This window comes from Phyllostomus discolor, chromosome 11 (genome assembly GCF_004126475.2).
Source record: "Phyllostomus discolor isolate MPI-MPIP mPhyDis1 chromosome 11, mPhyDis1.pri.v3, whole genome shotgun sequence".
Classification (NCBI taxonomy): domain Eukaryota; kingdom Metazoa; phylum Chordata; class Mammalia; order Chiroptera; family Phyllostomidae; genus Phyllostomus; species Phyllostomus discolor.
In genome coordinates this window covers 44,571,244-44,596,153 of record NC_040913.2, presented here as the reverse complement: position 1 = coordinate 44,596,153, position 24,910 = coordinate 44,571,244, and the positions used below count along the sequence as shown (strand labels likewise).

The window sequence follows — 24,910 nt, the reverse complement described above, 5'->3', positions numbered from 1 at the left end:
TTTAATTAAAAAAGAACTTTCAATATTTAATCTTGTCTTAACCCTCTTTGAATTGGAATCTATGTTTTCTGGACAGTTATAGATGGATTTCATTATTCTGTGTGTGTGTGTGCATGTCTCCTTGGGATCTGTAAACATTGAACAGAGTTAGAGTTATGTTATTAAGAGTAGGAGAAGCCTGTGCCAGTTTTTAAGTCAAATAGTATTTTTATTGGCTTCATGAGTTTCAAAAACTATTTGTCTTGTTGATATAGCTCCATGAAACTCTGAGCATAACTGTGTCTCATTGAACAGTTATAAATTGGGTATGAGGATTTGTATTTGAACATACCTTAACAAAGAACAGGTTAAATTTCAGTTGAACCCTGGAAAAAGCTGTACTGTTACCTTTGGCTTTGGTATATCTCATTGTTTGTAAATGTCATACCTCATTAAAAGCCAGTCTCACAATTGGTCATGAGTTTCTTGAAAGCTATATAGAAAAATTCATATATCTTTTAAATTACATTATATTATTTTACAAAGGAGTTGTGGAAAATTGAGACATATTTTGCTACAATTTAAGTGTAGCACAGAAAACTAGGACAACACTTACTTTTAGAAATATCAAGTGTTACTCACTGTTTTAGAATTAATTACATAATTATCCAGCAGAAAACAAAGATCCCAGGGTACCTTAATGGGAACACTACACATCCAAATAAAGCAATAATAATTATCACCTACTATATTCCAAGTGCTTTATTAACTCTAATTTTTAACTGCCACATTTCTGTTTGTAGATAAATATCGTTAAGAATATCAACCTGTCTGTTATACTAGATGGCAAACACAGAAGAACTCCGATCCTGACAGTTGATGGGATAGAAATGATCCAGAGTGTTTTATTGACAATGAAGGCCAGAAGACCGGACTGCCTTCCAGTTATCTGCCCTTCCTTTTGGGGAAAAGTCTGCCTCAACTCAGGTCCCATAGTTACACTATTGCCCCATCCCCAGTGGTCAACAAAAAAAGATGTCAATACTGAGACTTCCTAGAAATGAGTCTTAGTGCTGTAAAATCACAGTATCTAACTAAAATGCTGGTCATCAGTGCATCCTTTGGATTGATATGTGAACGAAAGGGGGAACTGTGTATTTTAAAAAATGGGGTTTTATAGAAAGTAACCTCATAGGATGATTGGATCATTAATTCCTAACTAGGCAGGTCATGATGAACAGTTATGTCCCAGGCCTGTAACTTCTTTAGTGAAAGGTTTTAAGCCAACCCTGTCCATTGTTTTTCTGCATCTAGATTAACACACCTTTGAAATACCATTAACTAATACACCTTGAAGCAGGTAATGACCCTTGAGAGAGCATATAACCTTGTTAATTGTCCTATAATCCAAACCCTGCCTTGCTTTCTCCAATCTTTCTTAATTTCAAATGCATAAAATCAGTCACAAAACTGTTATTCTCTGCAGCATTTGAGAGCATATATTATTGGTTTGGCTCAAATAAACTCATAAAGATTCTCTAAAAAACATTAATCTTTTTATGATTTAGAAATAAGAAAACTAAGGCAAAGTAATTGATTTGAATGATAAATTAGGCATTATGATCTTGAATCATTTGAAGAGGCAGATATTCAGTAGGAACAATAGATGTTAGTAGAGAATAAAAATAGCTCTTGAGACTATTCATAAATTACTAGATATAAATTAATTAAAAATATCACCTTTCTTCCAAGCTGAGTGATCAACTCAATTTTAATTTTTTTTAAGGAATTGCTTAGCATCCTTGAGACTATTGGAAATGCCTTAGATGTGTTAGAACTTACCTTAGAGTCATCATTCAAACCACTGGATTGGGAGATTGAACAGGTGCAATAAATGGAAAGTCACAATGTCTACTTGGGGACAAATTCAAATTTACAAACTACATCTTGCCAATGAAGCAATGCTTTTTTTTTATGAAATAGCAGTTTGTTAAGATGGGCATGAACAAATGTTAAGATAGGTAGAATCTATGGGCCTCCAGGACACTTGCTACCCTTTTGTAAGACCATAATCACCAAAGTAAAAACTCCCATTGGAATAGACATCTACAAAGCCAAGGAAAGCTAACACTGTCCCTAAAACACTCTAGCAAAAAGGCAAGGTGAAACAAGGCTGGTTGGGCACAATTCATAAAGCCTACAAAGTAAAAGGATATTCTCTGAAAGAGTGTTCCAGAACTTCAGACTTATTGGACAGAAAGAAGTTATGATTATTGACCATTTGGGGAGAATCTGAGCTACAAGGAAGCCAGTTAACTAACTTCATTTGGGGAAAAAAGTAAGACAAATAGTTACTTTGTGATGATCTGAAAAGACTCTACTACAGGGTCATTGAGCCAAAGAAGAGACACATTCTAGCCTGACTCGGCTTTGTTGTTCTGAAATGGTTGGAGGTAGAGAGAAAAAAAATTGCTTTGAAGTGTCATTACAGAAATATTGCTGGTATGTGGATAGCTAAAGGGCAGACATTTTGGTTAACTACCTATTTATGTCACTGAGTTTATTTTATATGGTAAGGATCTCTTTATCTGATGGCATCCATTCTCTAAGGTAGTTTATATACATATATAAGCAAGTTCTGAATTCATCCACATAGTAGAATTTAATTGCAAGGTATAAAACATTTGTCTCAAGTACAGTTTGCTCCCAAAGTTGGAATTATCCACTACTACATAATGAAGATGTTCCATCTTTCTGACAGATGATTGGAAAAAAATTTCCATTCTCTCACAGTCCTCATGAGTTGAGGGCTAGGGATTTGTGGGGAGTGTGGGGACAATTTGCTTATTATCCAACCATCCTTGAGATATTGAGACCTGAGCTTCCATTTGAATTAACTTATACTCAACTGGCAATAAGTTGTTCTTCAACAGTCCAGCATTCAAAGGGTTACTGGTCCTTGCACTTAAAAATCAAAGAAAAAAAAATGGAATACCATAAAAGGGCCAAACTTCACACTAGATACACTGACAAACAGACCATAACATCTTACTCTAAAAGATCCATGGACAGAAACATGGTTTAAAAAAAAACTCTAAATGTATAACTCAATAAAAAAACTTATTTCAATTCAATTGTTATGTCAAACCTACTTAAAAGTCAAACTTCTCACATCACCCATCTAAGTGCATTATGTTTTATCATACATTTTGAAATGGTGAAAGTGCACTTAAAAAGTATGTATGGATGTTTTTATTTTGCATTTTTAAGGGTGGTGCGAAGGCATAGGATTTTATCAATAGTGTGCTATAGAGGGGCCCTTTACAACTTTATTAATGTTTTATTAATATTTGTTATTTGGTTTTGTTAGAAATGTGCTTTGAAACATCTAATCATAAACACACACACACATACATATATGCTGTGCAATTCTAGGGAAAATTGTGGCCAGTTAAATTTATCTTTCCATAGAACTGAAAAAACAAATGTTTTTTTCTTTTCTGCCCAAACATGCTTTAGATCTTTGATGGGCAGCATCCCATCCACCCTTGCTTTTTGCCTTTCTTGACCATTGTGATGTGGGTGCAGTCCTTTACCAGTCTCATGGTGAATAGATTCTTGCTTTTTCCCCCTTTTTTGTACTTCTTTTTCCTCTCTGAATACATTTCATAGATGACGATCTTCCAAAATAACATCAATTAATTTTTTAACTTAAAAAAAATCATACTTAATCCCTGAGTCTGCCCTCTCCATTGATGTGTATAGTGTGTAAGAGGCTGTGCAGGGACTGATAAGCCCAGTTTGTGAAGTCTCTTCAGTAGGAGGCAAGGCACAAGCTGCTTCCAACACTTGCTGTTTATTCAGCCAGCCCTGGTCCTAGGTGGGTTGAGAGTCGACCCACTCATCTCAGAGGGCTCTGAAACCCAGCCAGGAGACAGCTATGCCTGTTATTGGAAGTTGTTCTTTGTTGTTTGTTTTTTAATAGACAATAATTTTCCCTTGAAGGTTTCCTCAGTATACTGTTATGGTTTTTCACCACACTCCTTTCCTCTTTTGCAGAAACTGATGATCTCCGTGGGGACCCTGAACTCAGCCTTCAAAGTGCTTCTGCCCCCCAGGATACTCATAATTCAATAGTAGATGTTGGTGGCCTTGAAAGTATCACCCAGTGTCCCCAGCAGCTTCCTCAGATTATGGCTGCAGGTAAATGTCATTGGCCAGCCCAAGACACAAGGCATTTTGAATTTGTAGTGGAAATGCTTGCCCAGCCATGAAAATATTCACTGAACCCAGAGCCTGGGATCCTTAAAGAAATCAGGCTGTGGAACAAGTGAATATCAAACAACATTAAGTCAAATTTGACATATTTTGCAGTATCTATGTATGTGTTTTTTAGCTCTGTGCTATTTGTTTTTAATATCATTTATTTGTTTATTTTGTTTTGACGAAAGTCTATGCTTATAAGAAATATTTTGGAAAAGTCACTTTAGTCAGACTCCTGCATTTCCTTAATGCGGTGCTATAAAAGGTTCGTAAAGGAGGAAATCTGTTCCAGGGTAAAACAATAAATTCACTCAGGACCAGTTTCATGACTTGACAACTATTCTAGAGATTCCATTAGTTAAAGGTATGCCTGCCCCAGTGTTGTACTCAGAATCAGATGAATGTATTTATTCTCCGTCTATCAAGCCAATTGACTTTTTTTACCAAGAGAGTATTCCTGCTTTACCTCTCAACCTTGGAACTTAACTAATGTTGTTTCACTAGGAGAAGGAAATGATTCTTCAATTTTTTCCAGATATACTTCCTTAATGGCATTCTGTGTATAATATAAACTATATGTCATTAAGTTTCCTCCCAGAATGTATTCGGAAACCCTTTATGTCTGAAGAAAACATTGCTGTATGGTATTTGCTTTATTTTTTCATGGCTTGGGGAAATGGTAAATGAAACCTCACATCTCTAGAAACGTGATTCCCTTTAAAACACACACTCCAGGTTATTGACTCTAAGCCATTGTTTGTGTTTCCCTGCAGCCCCTGATGGTTTGGGGAGTATAGCAATAGACACAACCCAGCTCAGCATGTCCGTGACAGATCCCACAGCCTGGGCCACCGCCATGAATAATTTGGGCATGGTTCCTGTGGGGTTGCCTGGACAGCAGCTTGTGTCTGGTAAGCTTTCTCCTGGGTTTGAGGCAGCAGTGCCAAAGGGTGTAGGTGACAGGTGCCCGGTAATCTCTCCGCACGCAGGTGTTGAGCATGATCTGTGATTTATGATTGGGACATGTTTGGCAGATTGTGCTTTAGGTTCTTTTCCTCATAACCTTGCTCTTCTGCCTAATAGCTCTTCTCAGGAAAGAAAGCCGTATGCAGTATCTATCATCAATTTCCTATTTTAAATTGGTAAATAGAAGGCTAATATTTGCTTCTCAATGTGCAAAAGTCTTTCACATACCTTATGCCATTTGATTCCACAGTCTTCCCTTTGACATAGATGGGTACTTATTGTTGTTGCTCTTGTTAGTATTCTCATGTTAAAACAAGGAAGCAGCAGACCAAAGTTCAGGTTACTTTTCCAGCACTGAGGTGGCAGAGCTAGAAATCTTTCTCAGCTGACACTAAATTCCATATTTTCTTTTCACCACACTTTGGAATCATAACACAGTGCATTCAATAGCTAAAATATCTAGAAATATTACAAAGTAGGTCAGCATTGAATTTAATACATGTTTATTGAGATTTTCCATGTGCCCTCTAACAAGAGTTTTGGGGAATAAATGTATATACATAAATAAGTGTCCTTAAGGAGCATGTCTCCCTAAATTGAAAAACACAGCAACAAAAAAACAGCATAAAAATAATGTGTAGAATCAGGTGTTAAATAGTTGTTCAAGATAGGAATGTAGTCATTTCTGGAAAGATCAATTACTGAAGCTCTGAGAAAGATGTTATTAGGAAGATAAGACTAGATCTGTCTGAAAAATACATAGGATTTACACTATTCACTTACTCATTCATTCATTCATTCAACACGTATTTATGGAGACACTGTCCGGGTATAGGGACTCCAGCAGTAAACAAAACAGGCCCTTTCACACTGTGCAGTGCAGAGGTGATGGTCAGTTGCAACTAAGTTCCATACCCACAGTACTTTGTGCTGAGTTAACCAAGCATTTAGTTTTTTGGCTTTTGTTTTTATTTTTTGTCAATAATGGCCATAGATGTAAAAGTTTAAACCAGCTATATTAAATTATATATAATTTGTATGCAGGTGCAGACATATATGCTTGTGCATGTATACATACATATATAAGCATATATCATACATATACACATACATACGTATATGCACACTTTTTAAATATGGCAAGAAAGAAAGAACATGAGAGAGGATGGGAGACAAGGAAAGTAGGAGACAGAAAAAGGAAAGTCAAAGATTGAATTATAAAACATCATACGTAAGATATTTGTAAAACGCTCCACAGTGTTATGAGAGTCATGCTGTTGAAAATTAGCCTGCTGTGGAATGTGTGTGTGCACATGAATGACATTTGCTATGCTTTGAACATGTGTTCACCCAGGTCCCTTATTCCTAAAGCTAATCTAGACACTTCTAATAACTTGAAAATAAAGATTTGTATTTGTCTACCCACATTTTCCTACATTTTCTACCCACATAATTGAAATATTCATATAGCAGAAATTATAGCAGAGACTTTTGTCTCCACCTCCCACTTTTCTCAGAAAATGTGTGACTTCCAGAGTAAGCCACACCTCAATAATTCATTGTTTTTTTTATTATTTTGAGTCTTCTGACCTTTTAACGATGACCAATTTATGATTTTCTCAGCAACTTACCATGTAAAGAATTACAGCCCTACTTGTTATAGAAGATTTACCATATCTGCCCTGAATTATGTTCTCTATTGATTGTTTAGCCGAACTGCCTAAACTGTTTGAGCCCTTCAGGGTCTTCCTGGGAGTCCCTTCTTTATTTCCCAACTCAGCCAATTGAACTGCATTGTGCTTTGTTCTCAGCTCTGCCAACGGCAAGGTGTGCACTATCTCAGGGGTGATCCTGTTTTATTTGATTAGTGTTCATGTATTTTCTTACATTCTTTTTTCTGTGCAAATGTTTTAATCATATTAGATGTAAGATTTTCTATATGCATTTTAATACCTTATGTTAAATTATTTTTTCATTTCAGAGTTTTATGCTTAAAAGTCACAACACTGCATTGAATAATCTTTCCTAGTTTATTTAATTAGTCTAATTTTATATTTAGGCTGTTTTTATTTTTCCCTCTTACTAGCCAAGTTACTTTGGAGAACTTAATCTCTTCAAGCATATAAAAGCATTTCATCTTTTCTGTAACATTATGATTGTATCTCGTTCATGGGGCTACTGTGAGATTTTAATGCATAAACACATAAAATACAGCTATTTGTTTCTTTACAGCATAGTCAGAAAGTCACAGAATGTTGCTACTCATTCATTGCTCATGCTGGCCACCTCTGGAATTCTTCAGTGTGGCTGTAGAATGTTAGAGGCAGTCTTTAATGTATCAGAAGGGATTTAAAGATTATTTAGTGCAACCTTCCTTCCAAGAAATCTCCTCTAAAACTTCTCTGACAGGATTACGGAGAGGCTGGATTTTATGAGCACTTGGCTTTCTCCCAAAGTTTCTCATATTTCTAAATGACGAGGTACTCTTCCCATATTAATTAAAGTAACACTAAATCCCTTCCCTTACTACCTTTTTTGTTTATTAAATTATTAGCAAAGCAAGGCATACATTTTTTATATTCTCTGATTTTATCAAAAAATTTTCCAGGAAATCAGATCACTTATTACATATATTTCTGAGATATAATTGTTAGCTTCCACAATTATACATCTTCCATTTTCCTCCCACTTCACTATACAGGTGTTCCCCACCACAATTCCATTACCATTTTTAGGAGCTTCCCCTTTACACCTTCTGAAATGCTAATTGAGATCACTAAATTGAATATGTTTATTTTATCCAAAATGTATCATTATACTGTTATATTCTAGCCCTAAATCCCATACTCCAAAGTCTTGGTTTATCCATGAGATAATATTTACCTCTTTTATTATTGTTTCATATTATTTTATTTCCCATACTTTTAATTGTGTAGAATTTTTTTTTATTGATTTGTTCTTACAAGCTATACCTTGTGCATTGGCATTGTCAACTGATGGTTGCTGGTGTTGGCGTCAATTCAACTCCAACAGCAATCCCCAAGTAGAGGTGCAGTGAAGAATGAAACTTTATTCAGTGCTAACAGTTCAATTGTGATACAGCACAGCTGTGAAAACAGCATGGCTGTTAGGAGGCTGTGGGGCCAGGCCCCTTGCCAACTTGACCGCTCTGTTCTGCCCTGCTATTGTGCTCTACTCCGCTCAAGTCTGCTCTGCCCTATGCTTGTCTGCTCTGCTGAAACATCTTTGGTGTTTCATCTTCAGAGTTTCAGCTCCAGAGAGGGAAACACAGTTTAGTCTTTGATGGAAAGGGAAAGTGCACTCCCAGAGCCAGAGAAGAGCTGACTTATACAGACAAAAGTCCCTGCCCTGGTCCCTGATTGGTTCATCCTCATGTAAATGAGGATTCCAAATCCCCCTTATAGCTCCATTGGTACAAAAGGCACTGTCCTAATTGGTCAAAATGGAGCTGCTCTGATTGGTCAGTGTAAAGGCAAATGGAGATATAATTGTGCAGCACTGATTAGATGGGGAACACCTCAGTCTATTGATTGAAATACAATTCCAGGAACTCCTTTAAAAGGGCCAGTTCAGATGACAGAAACACAGTACAGGCAGGCAATTCAGTGCAGGCTTCTCATTGAAGTACATTTTGCATGAGAGACCCATGTGTAAAAATGGCTAGTAAGTTCTGTTTTTTTAAATTTGAGCCCAGTTAGTCACCTAGAGCTCTTTTTAGTAGGTATCTTCTTTCTCAGGGTCCAGAGTATAGATCCAGGTTTTCTAAAATGGTCTGTTGGACCATCAATGTCCCACAGTTGTTGTTTGATAAGACAGATGTCACGTAAGTATTTACATGGCCTAACGACTATGGTAAACTGTGTTTAACTCAAGCAATTTGCTTTCTCTGTGAGTTTCCTCAGAGCCTTTACTATGCTAATGTGCTAAGTATAGTTTCAAAGAGTCAGATCTAGTATATAGGATTCCCTAAACTTAATTTAACCTTTAAAAAAAAATCTGTTAGCATCTCATGAAACAATAGAATATAGCCATCTAAACCAAATTTTTCCACCAACTGTGAGGATCCTTTTCCACTACTATCCACCTTTCTCTGACATATTTGATATCTTCCATATGATCTAGTTTACAATTTTGTTTGTTTATGTTTTCACTGAACAGTGTCACTCCATAATCTCAAGTTTCAAAATAATTCTCTTGCAGTCAGGTGTTGCCTGAAGCATTCCCAGTTTTCTGTGATCTATATTGTCACTTTCCAGGAGCCCCCACTTGTGGTGTCATAAGCTGAAATCCAGAATATTAAATCCTGAACTTTGGTACCATCTGTGTGACCAGCTGCTCCCTTCTTATGTGCCCTGGCTTCTTATCCAAAGTTATAATGATCAACTGGAAAAGTTGAAATGCAACAGCTGGGTCCCTGGTTTTAAGTTTCTTGTCCAGGCCTGCATCACAACTGAGGATACCTTCTGGATATATACCCTGGCCATGAGAGTATACTTTGCTCATCTCTAAACTTTGAAATTATTTTACCTAATGTCAGAAACCCTCTCTTAGTTGTTATTGAATTTAAGTTGTTATATATCTTTTACCCCAAGTTTCTTAGCATGTCATTTGTTGTATTGCAAATACATGTTCTGAAAAAGCATCACACCTCCCTATCAGCTATGACTGTGCTATGTACAAGACAGAGCCACATGCTTTATCAGGGACTAACATAGAGCCAATACAAGAATGTCTTTACCCTTACAAGTATTGTGTATATGAACACTCTGAATTGTTCATGCGCTCATTCCTTGCTGTTTCTTCTTCAGAAGGTCTGAATTTACTATCGCCACCTCTGTTCCCTGCAATTCTGAGAAGAGCTTATCTTTGTAACTCATGGGGAGACTAAAAGGGGTTACAGTCCCCTCTCCACCCTCTTCCTTCTGCTCTCCTATTCACTAATGCTTCCACCCATTTTAATTCCTCTCTGCTTCCTTGAATATTTTTTCTAATCCTCCCAGGAACACCTTTATCCTCTTTAATATGCCCAGATTTGAAGAGGCATTTGTTAAATTCCTTCGTCTCCTGAAGCATCACTCTTTTAACTGGGATTTATTGAGCCAGACGTAGTGTTTAATACTGGAAATATAATTCATACATCTTACTGTCATGTTTTAGAAACTAGTGGGAGACACAGAGAAGAGTCAATAAGCAAATACAAATCAACATGATAAGTGGTCTGCTACTAACAGATAAAGGGTGCTGTAGGATGTCACTGAAGAGTGTTAAGCAGAGGAGTAGTATGATAAGAATTGTATTTTTTACAAAGCATTTTTGTAAGTCCTACAGACAACTAATGTGAGTGTGGAAAGGTTGGTGGCAAGGCTATTGGATGGGGGCGGGGGCTGTAAGGGTTACTCAGATAAGAGATAATAATGGCAATAATGATCATAACAATGGAGATAGAGAGAAGTGAAGGAACCCGGGAGACATTTAACTATAGAAACAGAATGAATTAATGACTGAGCACACATAGTATGTAAGGAGAATGGAGAACCAACAGTGACTCCTGGGTTTCTCACTTTGGAAATTGTGTAAATCTGGTGCGGGGGTGGGTGGGGAGGCTCATTTATTGAGATGGGGAAGGCTGGGAGAAAAGAAGGGTGGGAGAAAATGGTGAGTTTCTTATTAGATGTGTTGATTTGAATAACCATTTGAAAGGAAACATGTAGTAGGCAGTCACATGTAAGATTCTAGAGCTCACAAAGGAAGAATGGATAGAAGTGTAGCTTTGGCAGCCTCAGCACGTGGATGGTCACTGAAGATCTTTGTACCTTTCTCTCCTGGCCACACTGTTGCTGTGAAATTAGAAATGAACCCCTAGGTGTCACTCAGGTGTCAGCCTAACCTCTAGTTGTGTCTCCACATATTTTTTTCTCTACTTCCTCTCTTTGTCCACTAGATTGCTGTCTATTACTGAGCTCAAAGGTCTGATTTAAGAGAAAAAGTCCTAGATAAAACAAATGTAGTCTAGGATTCTATACCTGAACCCATCTCATCAGCTTACAGAGACACTCAGATAGACTGTCTGTTGACATATTATCCCACATATTTGTTTTTAAAATGAAAATAATACTCAAACCAGCAAACGTCCTTTCTTTAGTCCTCCCAAATATTAATAGTGGCATACTCCAACAGGGGAGTGATTAAGGGGATGCAGATAGCTTGATTTATAGTTGTTGTGCTCTCTGTAAGATAATGCTTAGAGGCCTCTTTTCTTTTTATTTTCCATCTGTTGAAAGATTTCTCATGATCAAGTGTCAGAAAATAAATAGGGTCTTGACTTATGTTTCACAATGTATGTATCTGATCTCCTATAGTCTTGACAGTTCCGTGACACTTTACAAAGTTTTTACCCTTTTATCCCCAGGACATTAGGACAAGTTCATTGGATATATTTATTCATTCACCACAATATTACTGGAGGTTCAAAATGTAAAGTGTATTTTACAAGGCACTAGAGATTTACAAGGTAATAGCAATTTATACAACAGCCAGGTGATACTCCTGTGGAGAATACATATTTCTAAAGAAGCAGATGTTATTCAAATAACTATGCAAATGATTATTTAATTACAATTGTGGGGTATTATGAAAGTGGGGTGGGGAAGCCTAATGTAGCTTGGAGGTTTTGGAGGGGGCTCAGAAAAGGCTCCGCTGAAGAGGCAATATTTAGGCTGAGACTTAAAGGATAAATTACAACTTTCCAGGTAGCAGGAGGGAAGAGCAGGAAGAAAAAGGAGATTTGAATTTGGGAAGTAATTCTAAAAGCAGAAAATGTCCTGTGCAAAGGCCTGAAGTGATAGCAGCCTGGCACCTTTGAGGAAGTGAAAGGGGGGAATATGTGGGCAAGAGGTCTTGGCTGGGTAGGGTTAGTAGAGTGACTGGGGCCAGATCTTTCCTGCCAAAGTAAGGACAGATTTTCTTTGGTGTGCAAACTATGGAAGGATTTGAAGCAGAAAGGTAACCTCTGAGTCATGTTTTTAAAAAATTACCTGAGTTGTTTAATAGGGGCTGGACTGAGAATGGCAAGAAGGGATTCTCAGTGTCCCTTATGAAGCCCAGAAAGAGACTATGGATTAGATGGCCTAGATATATCCACATGGGACTGAAATGTGGAGCACCTAATATGTGTCAGGCATTGGCAAAGTTTCTAGGAGTACAGATGTCCTCCTGAGTTTTCATTCTAGTGCTATGTTTATGAAATGTGTGTCCATGATATTTCTAGAGATATGAGAATTTGGAGAAAATTGTTTCCAAAAAATATTTGATTCTGCCTGTACTGTGTACCACATAAAGTACTTTGACATTTCTTAAAACAAGTCAAGGCTCCTCAGGTAACCCTTCATAAGTGACAACATCCTGTGTCCTTGTTGGCTAGAAATGTTATAAAATGAAAGTCCTTTTCAAATGCTTACATAACATAATATAGTAATTTGAAATAGTTATTTTTCTTCCATGAAATATAGGATATAAATATAACTTCTCTTGAGTTTGTCTATAAAGAAGGAGATGATACCAATATCAGAGAATTATTGCAACTTTTAGAACTGGAAATAAAAAGTGTGGGGCATATTGTAGGGATCCAAGCATTTTAGTTTTCTTTGCCCTTATTGGAGAGCAGTTTAGGAAGGAGTGTGGAAGGGGAGAAGAGGACCTTGGATGACTCCCCATATTAAGGTATTGAAAAAGGAAGCCTTGGCCCCTGTGTAAAACCAGTCCCTTGTCCTGACTTTCCTGTTCTAGGAGCAGTGACAGCCATTCTTCAGCAGTCACATGGAGGCACCTGCTATGCACAGGGCATGCCCATTAGTTGTCGCTATACAACACCATTACTTACGGTATTTTCCACAAGTCGCCCATGTCAACTTTCCCTGGACTGTAGATTTCAGGGCCTTTTTCAGACCTTTGGAAACATGAGGTCCTGTTAACTACAGCTAAAAGTTTAAGACCACAGCTCCTTAAAGCTGATTTAAGTAATGGCAGTTACCTCCTTCAGGGACTGAGCTGGTAGGGAAACAACAACAACAACAAAATAGCTTATTTGGCTTGGGAATGGGTAAGGACACTTGCTTCCTGCATTTCTGTGGTCTTTACTGCAACACAATTTTATAACTGAAAATGATTTGTAAAAGTAGCTGAGCCAAAAAGTACCTAAAAGGTAGCCACAGGTGCAGATTTAAAAATCATATATTAAGTACCTACTATGCTCAAGCACATTGCATAGTCTCATTTAACCAGGTTTTGTCTTGTAAAAGGCTTCTTGGGAATCAAGAAACACAAACTTGAACGATAATAAACTATATTTCCCTTCTCATCAGGAACATTAGCTTGCTATCATAGAAGATACATTTTGACCTTGAAGCTTTACTTCTGAAAGTTTGTGTCTACGGGGCAAAGGAACACTTTATCCTTAAGGGAAGGAAAAATACTGTAGTCTTCAAGTTCATAAATCTTTCCCACTACAAGGGCATCTTTAGAGAAATATTCCTCACTTCACTGGATGGGACTCTTGTGACCTCCATCAGTTAATGCTTCCCACTCATTTATTCCATCTCAGCAGGAAAAATAGGCCTCAGCGCCCTAACATGAAGTGACTAAAGTCTCCACAGGGGATCCTTGCACAGAGTGAATCATTGCTGATGAGGTTCTAACCAGAGACATTTTTATGAGCTGTGCAATCACTCAAAAACGCTCATTTTGTATTTTCAAAACTTAGTGACCTCTCCTTTGGAAGCCCTGTATTTGAGAACATCTTTTGAATTTATTCATCCCCAGCTGTGAGAAAGTACTGCCTAGTCATGGGTAGGGGAAAAAAGCAATTTAGAAAAATAATAGAGGAAAACAATGATTTCATCTTTGTCTGGATTTTTATGTCATCTTGCTGGGCCTTGGCTGGGACAGGGCAGGCCGGAGTCTCTGCAGGAGCAAGGGGAAGAGCCAAGTGTGTGCAGCAGGTCCTGATTAACTGGAGAAGACTGAGAAGTGCACAAAAATACAGAAGAAGCCAATTGGTAGCATACAAGGAAGCAGAATGCCAGAGCTGTGGAAACTGGGTCCTCTGCTCTGTCATATGGTAGCTAAGTGACTGTGGGCTAGTCACATAGATTTCAGGGGCCTTGATATGCCTACCTGCCAGGAGGGAGTCAGGTTCCCTTAAAGCACTGAAATTCTATGATTTAGGAAAATTCTAATAATCAAATCGTAATACATTACTACACACAATGCTAGAGTGACCAGCACCCAGTTAGAGTCTTGAAGAAATAAAGCAAGATAGGAACTTTATACAGAAAGAGTATCTGTATAATTAAGATAATGTTTTTGGTTGTGATGGTGTTTTTGTTTGTTTGTGTATTTGTTCTTTAATTGATCCAGAGAGCACCTGCAGAGTTAATCACACATTAGCCATGTGAGTGATGTAGGAGAATTATCATAAGATACTTTAATCTTTCTAGGCTTTGAAAAAACAACTTGCAAGAGAGGGGAGAACATATCCCTGCCAATTTCTAGGCCTTTGACACAGCAATGGCAGCTGCTGAGTAACCAATAGTTGAGGGCAAATAGAAAACGAGTTGCAGTGTGGATGCTAGACATTGGACAGTCTTAGTTCATGCCATCGTAGGAAGAGTATAAGTAGGCGTTTTATTTCAGTTTCTCCTGTCAGTGTAAGAGAACAGTGTACAAACTGTCTAAAATCCAAATAAGTGGCCTTGCTTGTTTTTATTTGTAATTGCTTTTCATCATGGCTATATCTGACTTACGAATTTAGAGTTTCTTAAAGAAAATTAGGAGCTTTGTAAAAATATGAGTGAAAAGGAAACAGAAATGTACATTTTCTCACCTACCTCCATTCACAAAGCTGTTGCTGTTCTTCTGAGCCCATGGTCCATCCACTGGAAAGAGCTGCAGCATCCATGCCGCCCTTCACAGTCTGTGTGCTGGATTCCTCTTTGAATGCATAAATCAAGTGTTCTGTTTCAAACAGCCTCCTGCTGGGCTGCATGTTTAGAAAAGAAAAGTAAAAAGGCCATGTGTGTTCCAATTGTGTTAATGAGAACCTGAAAACAAGACTTGGGGCAAAAAATAACTGCAATATAGATCATTAAGAATTTATTGTAATACAATATCTATTGTATGGAAAAACTGATAGTACCAACTCAGTAGAAATAGTAAGATTTTAGAGTTACAGGGGACTTTAGATCTCAGGTATTTAGTGTTTAATTTTTCAGAGAGATTTCAGACAATTTTTCACTTAAAACTTAGTCACTTGCTCCCTAGTGGAAAATGTGTCTTATACTATTCCCATGCTTGTGGCAAACGTTGCTGACCTAACAGGTCCTTCTTTCCTACTGAAGTCCACAGCAGGTTGCTCAAAGAACATGTAAGTTTCTTCTCGACAGTTACATGTAGTTCCAGCCGAATGCATGGCAAAGGGAACTACTGTTATGTTTAGGCTGAAAATGAATTTTTTCCAGCAATAATTCAAAATCATAAAATGCCTCCTATTCTTTTTTTTCATCTTTGTAATGTATCTTTTCATAGGATTATTTATAATGACTAATTAAAAATATGGGCCTGAGTTTGCCTCAAATTCTTTGTAATAGAATTTAAAATGGTCAAGATAGGAGATCCATCCCACTCTGGCAGGCTCACACTCATTGATTGATTGATTGATTGATTGATTGATTGGCTGAGGACAGAGAAAAGAATACAGAAATGGGATTTACTTAAAATACTCCCTAGTGGGACTTCTGGCCAAGATGGAGGCAAAAGTAGATACACTTTGCCTCCTCTCACAACCAAAAGAAAGGCAACAACAAATTAAAAAACAAAAACAACCAGAACTGCCAGAAAATCAAACTATACATAAGTCCAACAACCAAGGAATGAAAGAAGAAACATCCATCCAGACTGGTAGGAGAGGTAGAGACAGGCAGCTGGAGTGGAGAGGACTTATGGCAAGGTAGTGAATGGAGGACTGGGGTGGGCAAGGCTTCAACTGACAGGCCAGGTGAGAGGGTAGTTGGCAGAGTGGGCAGTCCCACATTTGCATGCAGATAAACCAGGAGGAACAACTGGGGAGTGAGTCAGATTACACAACCTAGGGTTCCAGTGTAGGGAAATAAAGCCTCAAAACTTCTGACTGTAAAAATCTGTGGGAGTTGAGGTGGCAGGAGAAATGCACAGCCTCATAGAAGAGTTCATTAGAGAGACCCACAGGGTCCTAGAATATACACAGAACCACCCACTGGGAATGAACACCAGAAGGGCTCAATTTGCTTGTGGATAGCAGGGGAAGTGACTAAAAGCAGGCGGAAAGTTGAGCAAGCTGCATTGTTCCTTCTCAGAATCCTCCTTCACATACAGTACCACAGAGAAATGGGTTGCCCCGTTCTAGTGAAGGGGCAACCTAAGACTCTGCCCCTTACAAAGTAACAGGAACACCAAGACTAGGAAATATGGCCCAAATTAAAGAACAGATCAAAGCTCCAGAGAAAATATAACTAAGTGACAAAGAGATAGCCCACCTATCAGATTCACAGTTCAAGACATTGGTAATCAGAATGCTCACAAAAATGGTTGAGTATGGTCAGAAAATAGAGGAAGAAGTAAAGGCTATGAAAAGTGAAATAAAGGAAAATGTACAGGAAACCAACAGTGAAGGGAATGAAACCAGGGCTCAAATCAATGATATGGACCAGAAAGAAGGAATAAGCATTTAGCAAGAACAGAATGAAGAAACAAGAATTCAGAAAAATGAGGACACACTTAGGAACCTCTGGGACAACTTTAAACATTCCAATATCTGAATCATAGAGGTGCCAGAAGGAGAAGAGGAACAGCAGGAAATTGAAAACTTATTTGAAAACATAAACTACCAAATATGGCAAAGGATATAGACTTCCAGGAAGTCTAGGAATCTCAGACAGTCCCAAAGAAGTTGGACCCAATGAGGCACACACCAAGGCACACCATAGTTACATTACCCAAAATTAAAGAGGAGGAGAGAATCTTAAAAGCAGCAAGAAGAAAACAGGACAGTTACATACAAAGGAGTGCCCATAAGACTATCAGCTGATTTCTCCAAAGAAATCTTGAAGGCAAGAAGGGGCTGGAAAGAAGTATTCAAAGTTATGAAAGTCAAGGACCTACATCCAAGATTATTCCATCCAACAAAGCTATCATTTAGGATAGAAGGGCAGATAAAGTGCTTCCCAGATAAGGTCAAGTTAAAGGAGTTCATCATCACCAACCCTTATTATATGAAATGTTAATCTAAGAAAAAGAAGAAGATCAAAAATATGAACAGTAAAATGACAACAAACTCACAACTAGCAACCGAACCTACAAAAACAAACTAAGCAAACAACTAGAACAGGAAGAGATTCAAAGAAATGGAGATCACATGGAGGGTTATCAGTGGGGAAGAGGAGTGGGGAGAATGGGGCTAAAGGTACAGGGAATAAGTTGCATAAATAGTAAGTACAAAATAGACAGAGGGAGGTTAAGAATAGTATGGGAAATGGAGAAGCCATAGAACTTATATGTATGACCCGTGGACATGAATTAAGGTGGAAGAATGCTGGTGGGAGCGGGTACAGGGCAGAGGGGAATGAAGGGGAGAAAAAATGGGAGCCAACTGTAATACTATAATCAATAAAATATACTTTAAAAATAAATAAATAAATAAATAAATAAATAAAGTACTCCTTAGTAGAGTCATTCTCTTCACTCTTTGCATGAAAAAAACAAATTTTTAAAGAAATTAGTCTCTTTTTCTTTTTAGTCATTTTTTTAGTAATGTTCAAATACAATTGTCTCCATTTTCCCACCACCACTTTCGCCCTCCCCACTCATCCCCACCTCCCACCCTCAATCCTAACCCACTTTGGCTTTGTCCGTGGGTCCTTTATACAGTAACAGGGAAAGAAAGAAATTAGTATCTTTTAAGGAAAAACATAACAATTTTAAATGTATATAAAGAAATGAAGTGAAAATATGCAGAAAATATTGATGGAAAATTTCATTCTCAAATTTTTAAATTAATTTTATACCTCCCCCCAACACACTTTTAGGGATGCCATAATATTTCTAATGTATAGTTTGACAATACCCGCCTTCCATTCTTTTTCTACCTCCCTCACTTTCTCCCTTCCTTCCTTCCTTTTCTTTCTTCCATATTTGTTGACTATCTTTCACCGTGAAGAACTAAAGCTATTTCTCCCTTATGGAGCTTATATTGTAATGGTGCAGACAAATAGTAAAAAAATTAATAACTATATCATTAGAAATTATAATAATTACTATGAAGGAAATATTTAATTGGATACTGCAGTGATTGAGCCTAAAGGGAACAGTCTACCATGGAGTCTTCACGTCTTCAGGAAAAGCTTCTTTGTGGTGACAAATTCATGGTGAAATCCTGAGGGATGAGAAGGAGACCACTCTGGAATGCATGGAAGGAAGAATGTATGAGAAGACAGTGAAGGCAGAAGGAGCTTGACTTGCTTGAAGATCAACTAGATGGCTAGTTTAGTGGATGAGGTAGAAACTGGAATAAGATTTTGAAGAGGTGTTAGAGGCATTACCAGTCCTGGGAAAGAGTTTGGATTTAATTTTAAGATAACTGAAGTTTGTTTGTTTGTTAATTCATTCACTCAACAGAGGGATTCCATGATTGAATCTGAATGTTAGAATGGATTTGGTGGTCAGTGGGAGTGAAAGTGAGGAAATCAGTGGAGATGCCCTGCGAGGCCAGATAAGCAATAGTGTCATTTTGACAAGGGGGATGGTAGTGAGCTGGAGAGACTGGAACAGACTGTGATACATTTTTGAGGTAGAGGCCTTAGGACTTTGTGATTAGATGAGAGAAAGGGGATTCAAGCTGAATCCAAGTTTTTATGTTAAGCGCCTGGGTATATGGTGGTGGTATTTCATGAGATGGGAAACATGGGAGGAACAAATATGGAGGAAAGTCACAAATTCAGATTCGTGCATCTCAGGTTTGAGCTCTCATGAGAAATCTAAGGGGTCATATGAAGAAGGCAGATGGATATATAGATGGGTCTGGAGTGACAGACATGTGGGCCAGACATAAACCCATATAGAAATATCTGTATTCAACAGCAGGTAGAATATAATTGGCACCATGGCCATGAGGGAAATGGCATGAGGAGAACAGAAGAAGAGGCAGGTGTAGGAGCAGGCTTTGAAAATTTCCAGCATTTAAAGTTTAGGAAGTAAGAGATAAGCCAGTCAAGGGGGTTGAGGAGAAGGAACAGCCAAAAAATTAGGAGAAAAACAGGAACGTGTGACATTATGGGAACCAAGCCATATATTATATCTTATCCATGTAGTAGCCAGCAGGATTGATTTCTTCTAAAAGGTCAAGTAAAAAGACTGCAATGGGGGAGGTCATAGGTGGCCTTAAAAAGAGCCCTTAGATGGAGTTGGAGGAGAAGTCAGGTTTGTTAGTTAACGATTGAAGGATCAAGAGAGATGGTACCTATTAAAGGCCCTGTGAAAAGCCATGAAGGGCTATATAAAGAAAAGAGCTTACTCTTGTAATAGTACCTTTGTAATGTTAATGGATTCACTACTTTTCATTTGTGTTTTGTATTTAAATTTGGAGTGCTTAAGAAAAGAGAAAGAGAGGAGGGAGGCAGGGAGGGAAGGAAAGAAAGAAAGAATAATGACAAATGAGAAGTAGAAACATCTTGCATAGTCAACTCTTTGAAGATGTTTCTTTAGAAAGGAGGCAGGTAAATTTGTCAGTAACTTGCATAAGATATGGGATCAAGAGAAAATTGAGACAAAGTAGAGCATGGCAATAAACTTTTGGAAATGTCCATAGGTAGAAAGAAATATTTGATTTGATAGAGGGACCAATGTATAATGTCAAGTCCTTGAAAAGAAGTTCCAGAGCTCCTGATTTGGGGAAACTTTTCAGTCCATATTACATATAGTGAAACTGATACATAGAAAAATAGTGGATCCTTGTTCTAAAATCAGATAGTGAGCCACTGAGAAGGATTTTAAAACTCAAACTGAAATACATTATTGACTGACACAATCTTATCTTTGCCAAAATTTTTATATATTTAACAACTGAATTTTTGCAGAGATTTCCCTCGGTAAATAATAGAACAATTATAATATGTGTCCACTGAAGTTATTATTGGACACACCCATCTAGTCCAAAACCATTTCTCCCTTTTGAGTAATCTCTCCTTCTATAGAATTATTTCATATGTCTGAAGCTCATTTAAATGCCTTGATTCCTTATCTTTGTGGTGTAGCTCAATCTAAATATTCACTTTGGTTAATGAATTGATTATTGTAAAACCCATTGAAGCACACATGGCTTTTAGAAATGATGAGAATTATTCTCTTGCTGCAAAATAATAATGCCTCACCTCCCTGTTTGAACCAGCTTTCCAAGTATATGCAATACTTGTGAAGAGTGGATCTCTCACAATCCTTACCTCCTTGTAATCATCCACAATGCATCTTCTCTCCCTCCCTTCCCTCCCAATGTAGTAGGAGCAATGTCATCTGTTATTCCTCAGGAAAGAATAGGCTAGGGCATCATTTCCCCAGACTCTAGTGGTTTGCCTCCATGAAGTGAGTCATGTGCCTAAACAAAGGTATATTTTTCACATAAACAAGATGACTGTATTAGCCTTGTGAAATTCCCACCATTTGCTTCATGGAACACTAGTAAAATATTTGACTTAACTTGCTAGGCATATGAAATTAGGGCTGGTAAGGTTAAATTCTTTAATTTATATGACCTTTGGGTTCCTCTTTAGCAAATGACACTATCAATATCTATTGTGCTATCCTCTTTTTCAAGGATCACATGTATTGTGTATTAGGCAGTTTACAAAAGGAAATTAAGAGATGCCTTGGGGTAAGTGAAGTCCTTTACAAACTTTAAGCATTTGACTACCTGATGATTTCCCTTCTCTAAGTTTCTAGAACTGAAACAGAGGAGTATAGATTTTAGATTTTAACATTGCCAAATTGTTCTCTATGAAAGTTGAACCCATTTTTCACTCATACCAATAGTGGACATCATTTTAACCTTTACTATTTCCATGGTGAAAAATGATCATACACATGTATTTATTTGCATTACTTTGACTACTCTGTTGGTAATCTTTGAGCTGTTTCTGATTTTCAAGTAGTATAAGCAACTCTGCATTTCTTAGCTTTGACATTTTATTTCCCATATGAAATATTTTTTAAGGTCAATTTCCAATTCAACAGATGATATGGTCATTTCAGTTACTCTTGAGATATCACAAAATTATTTTCAAAAGAGTTCTACAATTTACACTCTCATCAGAGATTCCTGAATGTTTTCTTTTTAGCATACCTGCTAAGTCTGGGTGGTATTGAAATTAATATTGCTAACTTAGTAAGCAAAAGTTATGTCTCCTTTTTGTTACCCAGGGGCCATAATTTAAAGAGCTTCCTAATGGGTCTGCAGCCAGATGGAAGCCTGGCAGTGACACTAGAGGTTTGTTTTCTGTTCTTTTGCCTGCTAGTTAATAATTAGGCAGTATTTCCAAACTCACAGTTGGATCAGATTGAACTGGTCTTGCTGAGCTGTTAATGATTCAGAACACCTTCCCTACCTCTCTACTTATCTCAATTCTGCCAGCTCCTTTGAGGGCACCTCAAGTTCCACTTCATAGTCCCGCTGAATTGCCTTCCCTGATATCTCTGGCCAACCTCAGAGGTGCCCTTTGCTCCCCACACCAAAGCAATTATTACTCTTACTATATGGTTTGACCCTGGCCTATAACTTATTTGTCTCCATTATTTTCTCTGCTGATAGCATTTTGTAAGTTGGTTATATACTCTACCTGCCAAGTGATGTTAACGTCATGCCTTTTCTCTTTAATTGGTTTTGCTGTTTGTGAGCAGAGACACTTTCTTACACAATGCTAGTCACACCTAAGTGCAAAATTAATATTGCCAGTCATATTGAACTAAATCCCTCGTCAAACAGATTTTACTCCAAAGGGTAATGGAGTCCACGAAACGCTGCTCTCTCCTTACATGCCAGTTCTAGAACTCTGAACAGGCAAACCCAATTTATTATTATGGTTTGCTTCCAGACTTTGTCATATTTATATCATTCTTATTTGCTTTTTAGGTACTTAATCCTAAAGGTCTTTTCTTGTTTAGTTTTTCTGACTTACTCTAGTGAGCAAGATTAGTTTCTCCTCTAACAAAATATCTTAAGCATTCTCACACAGTGGGTTGAATTTCTCTATTTAGATCATATCTCTTAAGTGACACCAGTCCACTTACATGCTGGCTGCTTTCACTGTTTTTATTGATTCTGCCTCTAATGTTAGCATTTCACAACTCTGCTATTTTCAGGATATGCCTGTTCATGTCATTCATGTGTCTTTTATTAGCAATCTCTGATTTCCTTGATGTATTGAACTTCTCTGGCTGGAGAAAACTTCTGCCCTCCTATGGTCAATGTTGCCTCTCAGCTTAAAGTACTTCTAGACCATGAATGTTCAATTTTACCCCCTCTACCATGATTTCTAAGACATTGATTCTCTGGTATGAATCCTTGTCAAATTTTCAAAAGCACTTGTGTTTATGCATGTGTATGTCTGTGTGTGTGTACATATTTATGCATGGATGTATAGTATGTATATTTATAAACATGCATGCATGTTTATATACCCATATATACATATATGTATAATATATAAGTATATGTGCATACATCTATATATCATCTAGCAATGGGAGGAGTTAAAATTATTTAGAGTTCTCAAATCTTTCTTTTTAGCTTTAGGGTACTTTTGAATAATCATTCAAGCAGAAAGTCAATAGGCATAAAAAATCATGATTATGCAGTTAACTAGTGAGGATGAGGAGGCTCTTAGGAACACTGCTTAAAATGATGATCTCATATGTCTTCACTCTACCCATTTCCAACCAGGCTGCATCCATGCTGGCCTCCTTTTAGTTTTGGAACATGCTGAGCTTGTTCTTTTCCTCAGGCCTTTGTTGCATCCATTACCTCTCTCTGGAATCTTCTCTCCCAGATCTTCTGACTTCCCTGAGCCTGGCTCCTTGTTATTAGGAGCTCAAATCAAAAGTGTGGTTTCCATAGAGACCTTCCTGGACCAGCTAAGTGGCATCTTCCATCCTCTCCAACCTCCAGGTTATATCTACAACTGATAACTTATCACTATTATTTGTTTATGTTCCATCAATCTCCATTAAGATGTAAGCTTCTGGAGAGTAGGGAGAAAGCCTGTCTTGTTCAAAGTTGTCTCTCCAGTTTTTAAAACAATGTCCTGCACATAGAAGGCATTTATTGATATATGCTGGAGAAAAAACATACTAATGAATCATTGGCTTTAGAGGAGTCTAAAACTTTCATATGATTTTTTTCTCCCACTTCTAAATTCATTGGGGTATATTTTAACATTTCACTTTTTTAAAAAAGGTATTTCATGAGCTTTTCCTATAGTTAATGTTATTGGATCACGTTTTGATATTTGAACTCTAATTCCTGGTAGGAATTTGTAAGCTTGTGACAAACACTTCTGCAAAGAATAAACTAAAATGTGTTAAAAGTAGTTCTGAACAATTTAAACAAACAGCTAAGGAGAATTTCTACTTACTAAAATAAATACAATATCAAAGTTAATTTCCCAAAAGTGAATGGCATTAGGTTTTTGTATCATTTAATTTTACTTCTAATTTTTTTAAATTTTATTTTTCAATTGTAGTTTACATTCAATATTATTTTTATTGGATTCAGATATATAGCATAGTGGTTAGATAACTATATAATTTACAAAGTGTTCTCCTCGATATATCTAGCACCTATCTGGTACATACATGGTTATTACAATTATCGAAAATATTTCCTATGCTATACTTTACATCCCCATCATTTTGTAACTACCAATCTGTAGTTCTCAATCCCTCCATCTGTTTCACCCAAATTCCCAAACCCCCTTCCCACTAGCAACCATCAGCCTATTCTCTGTATCTATGAGTATTTGTTTTGTTATTCGTTTATATTGTTCTTTAGATTTCACATATAAGTGAAATCATATGGTATTTGTTTTTCTCTGATCAGTTTATTATTCTCTAGTTCTATCCATGCTCTTGCAAAAGGCAAGGTTTTCCTTTTTATGACCAAGTAGTATTCCATTGTATAAATGTACTACAGCATTTTATCTACTCACCTACCGATGGGTGCTTGGATCACTTCCAAATCTTGGCTGTTGTAAATAATGCTGCACTGAACGTAGGGATGCATATTTTTTTGATTTAGTGTTTTGGGTTTCTCTGGATACATTCCCAGAAGTGGAATCACTGGACCATAAGGCAATTTCATTTTTAATTTTTTGAGGAGCCTCCACACTGTTTATAGTGGTTGCACCAATCTGTATTTCCACCAACACTTCACTGTGGTTCCCTTTTCTCCACATCCTTTACAATACTTGTTGTTTGTTGATTTATTGATGATACCAATTTGGACAGGTGTGAGGGGGGATCTTATTATGGTTTTCATTTGCATTTCTCTGATAATTAGTGATACTGAACAATTTTTCATATGTCTGTTGGCCATCTCTGTGTCTTCCTT

At 37.3% G+C, this 24,910-nt stretch overlaps 1 protein-coding gene across 1 annotated transcript in view; it reads left to right on the top strand.

The window, feature by feature from the left end:
- ENOX1 (ecto-NOX disulfide-thiol exchanger 1) overlaps positions 1-24,910 on the top strand; it is a 282,243-nt gene that overhangs the window by 42,669 nt on the left and 214,664 nt on the right. Inside the window, exons 2-3 of the mRNA XM_028526797.2 lie at positions 4,039-4,182; positions 5,016-5,153. Of these exons, the coding sequence (XP_028382598.2) occupies positions 4,039-4,182; positions 5,016-5,153 (282 nt within the window). The remainder of the gene's footprint in view (positions 1-4,038; positions 4,183-5,015; positions 5,154-24,910) is intronic.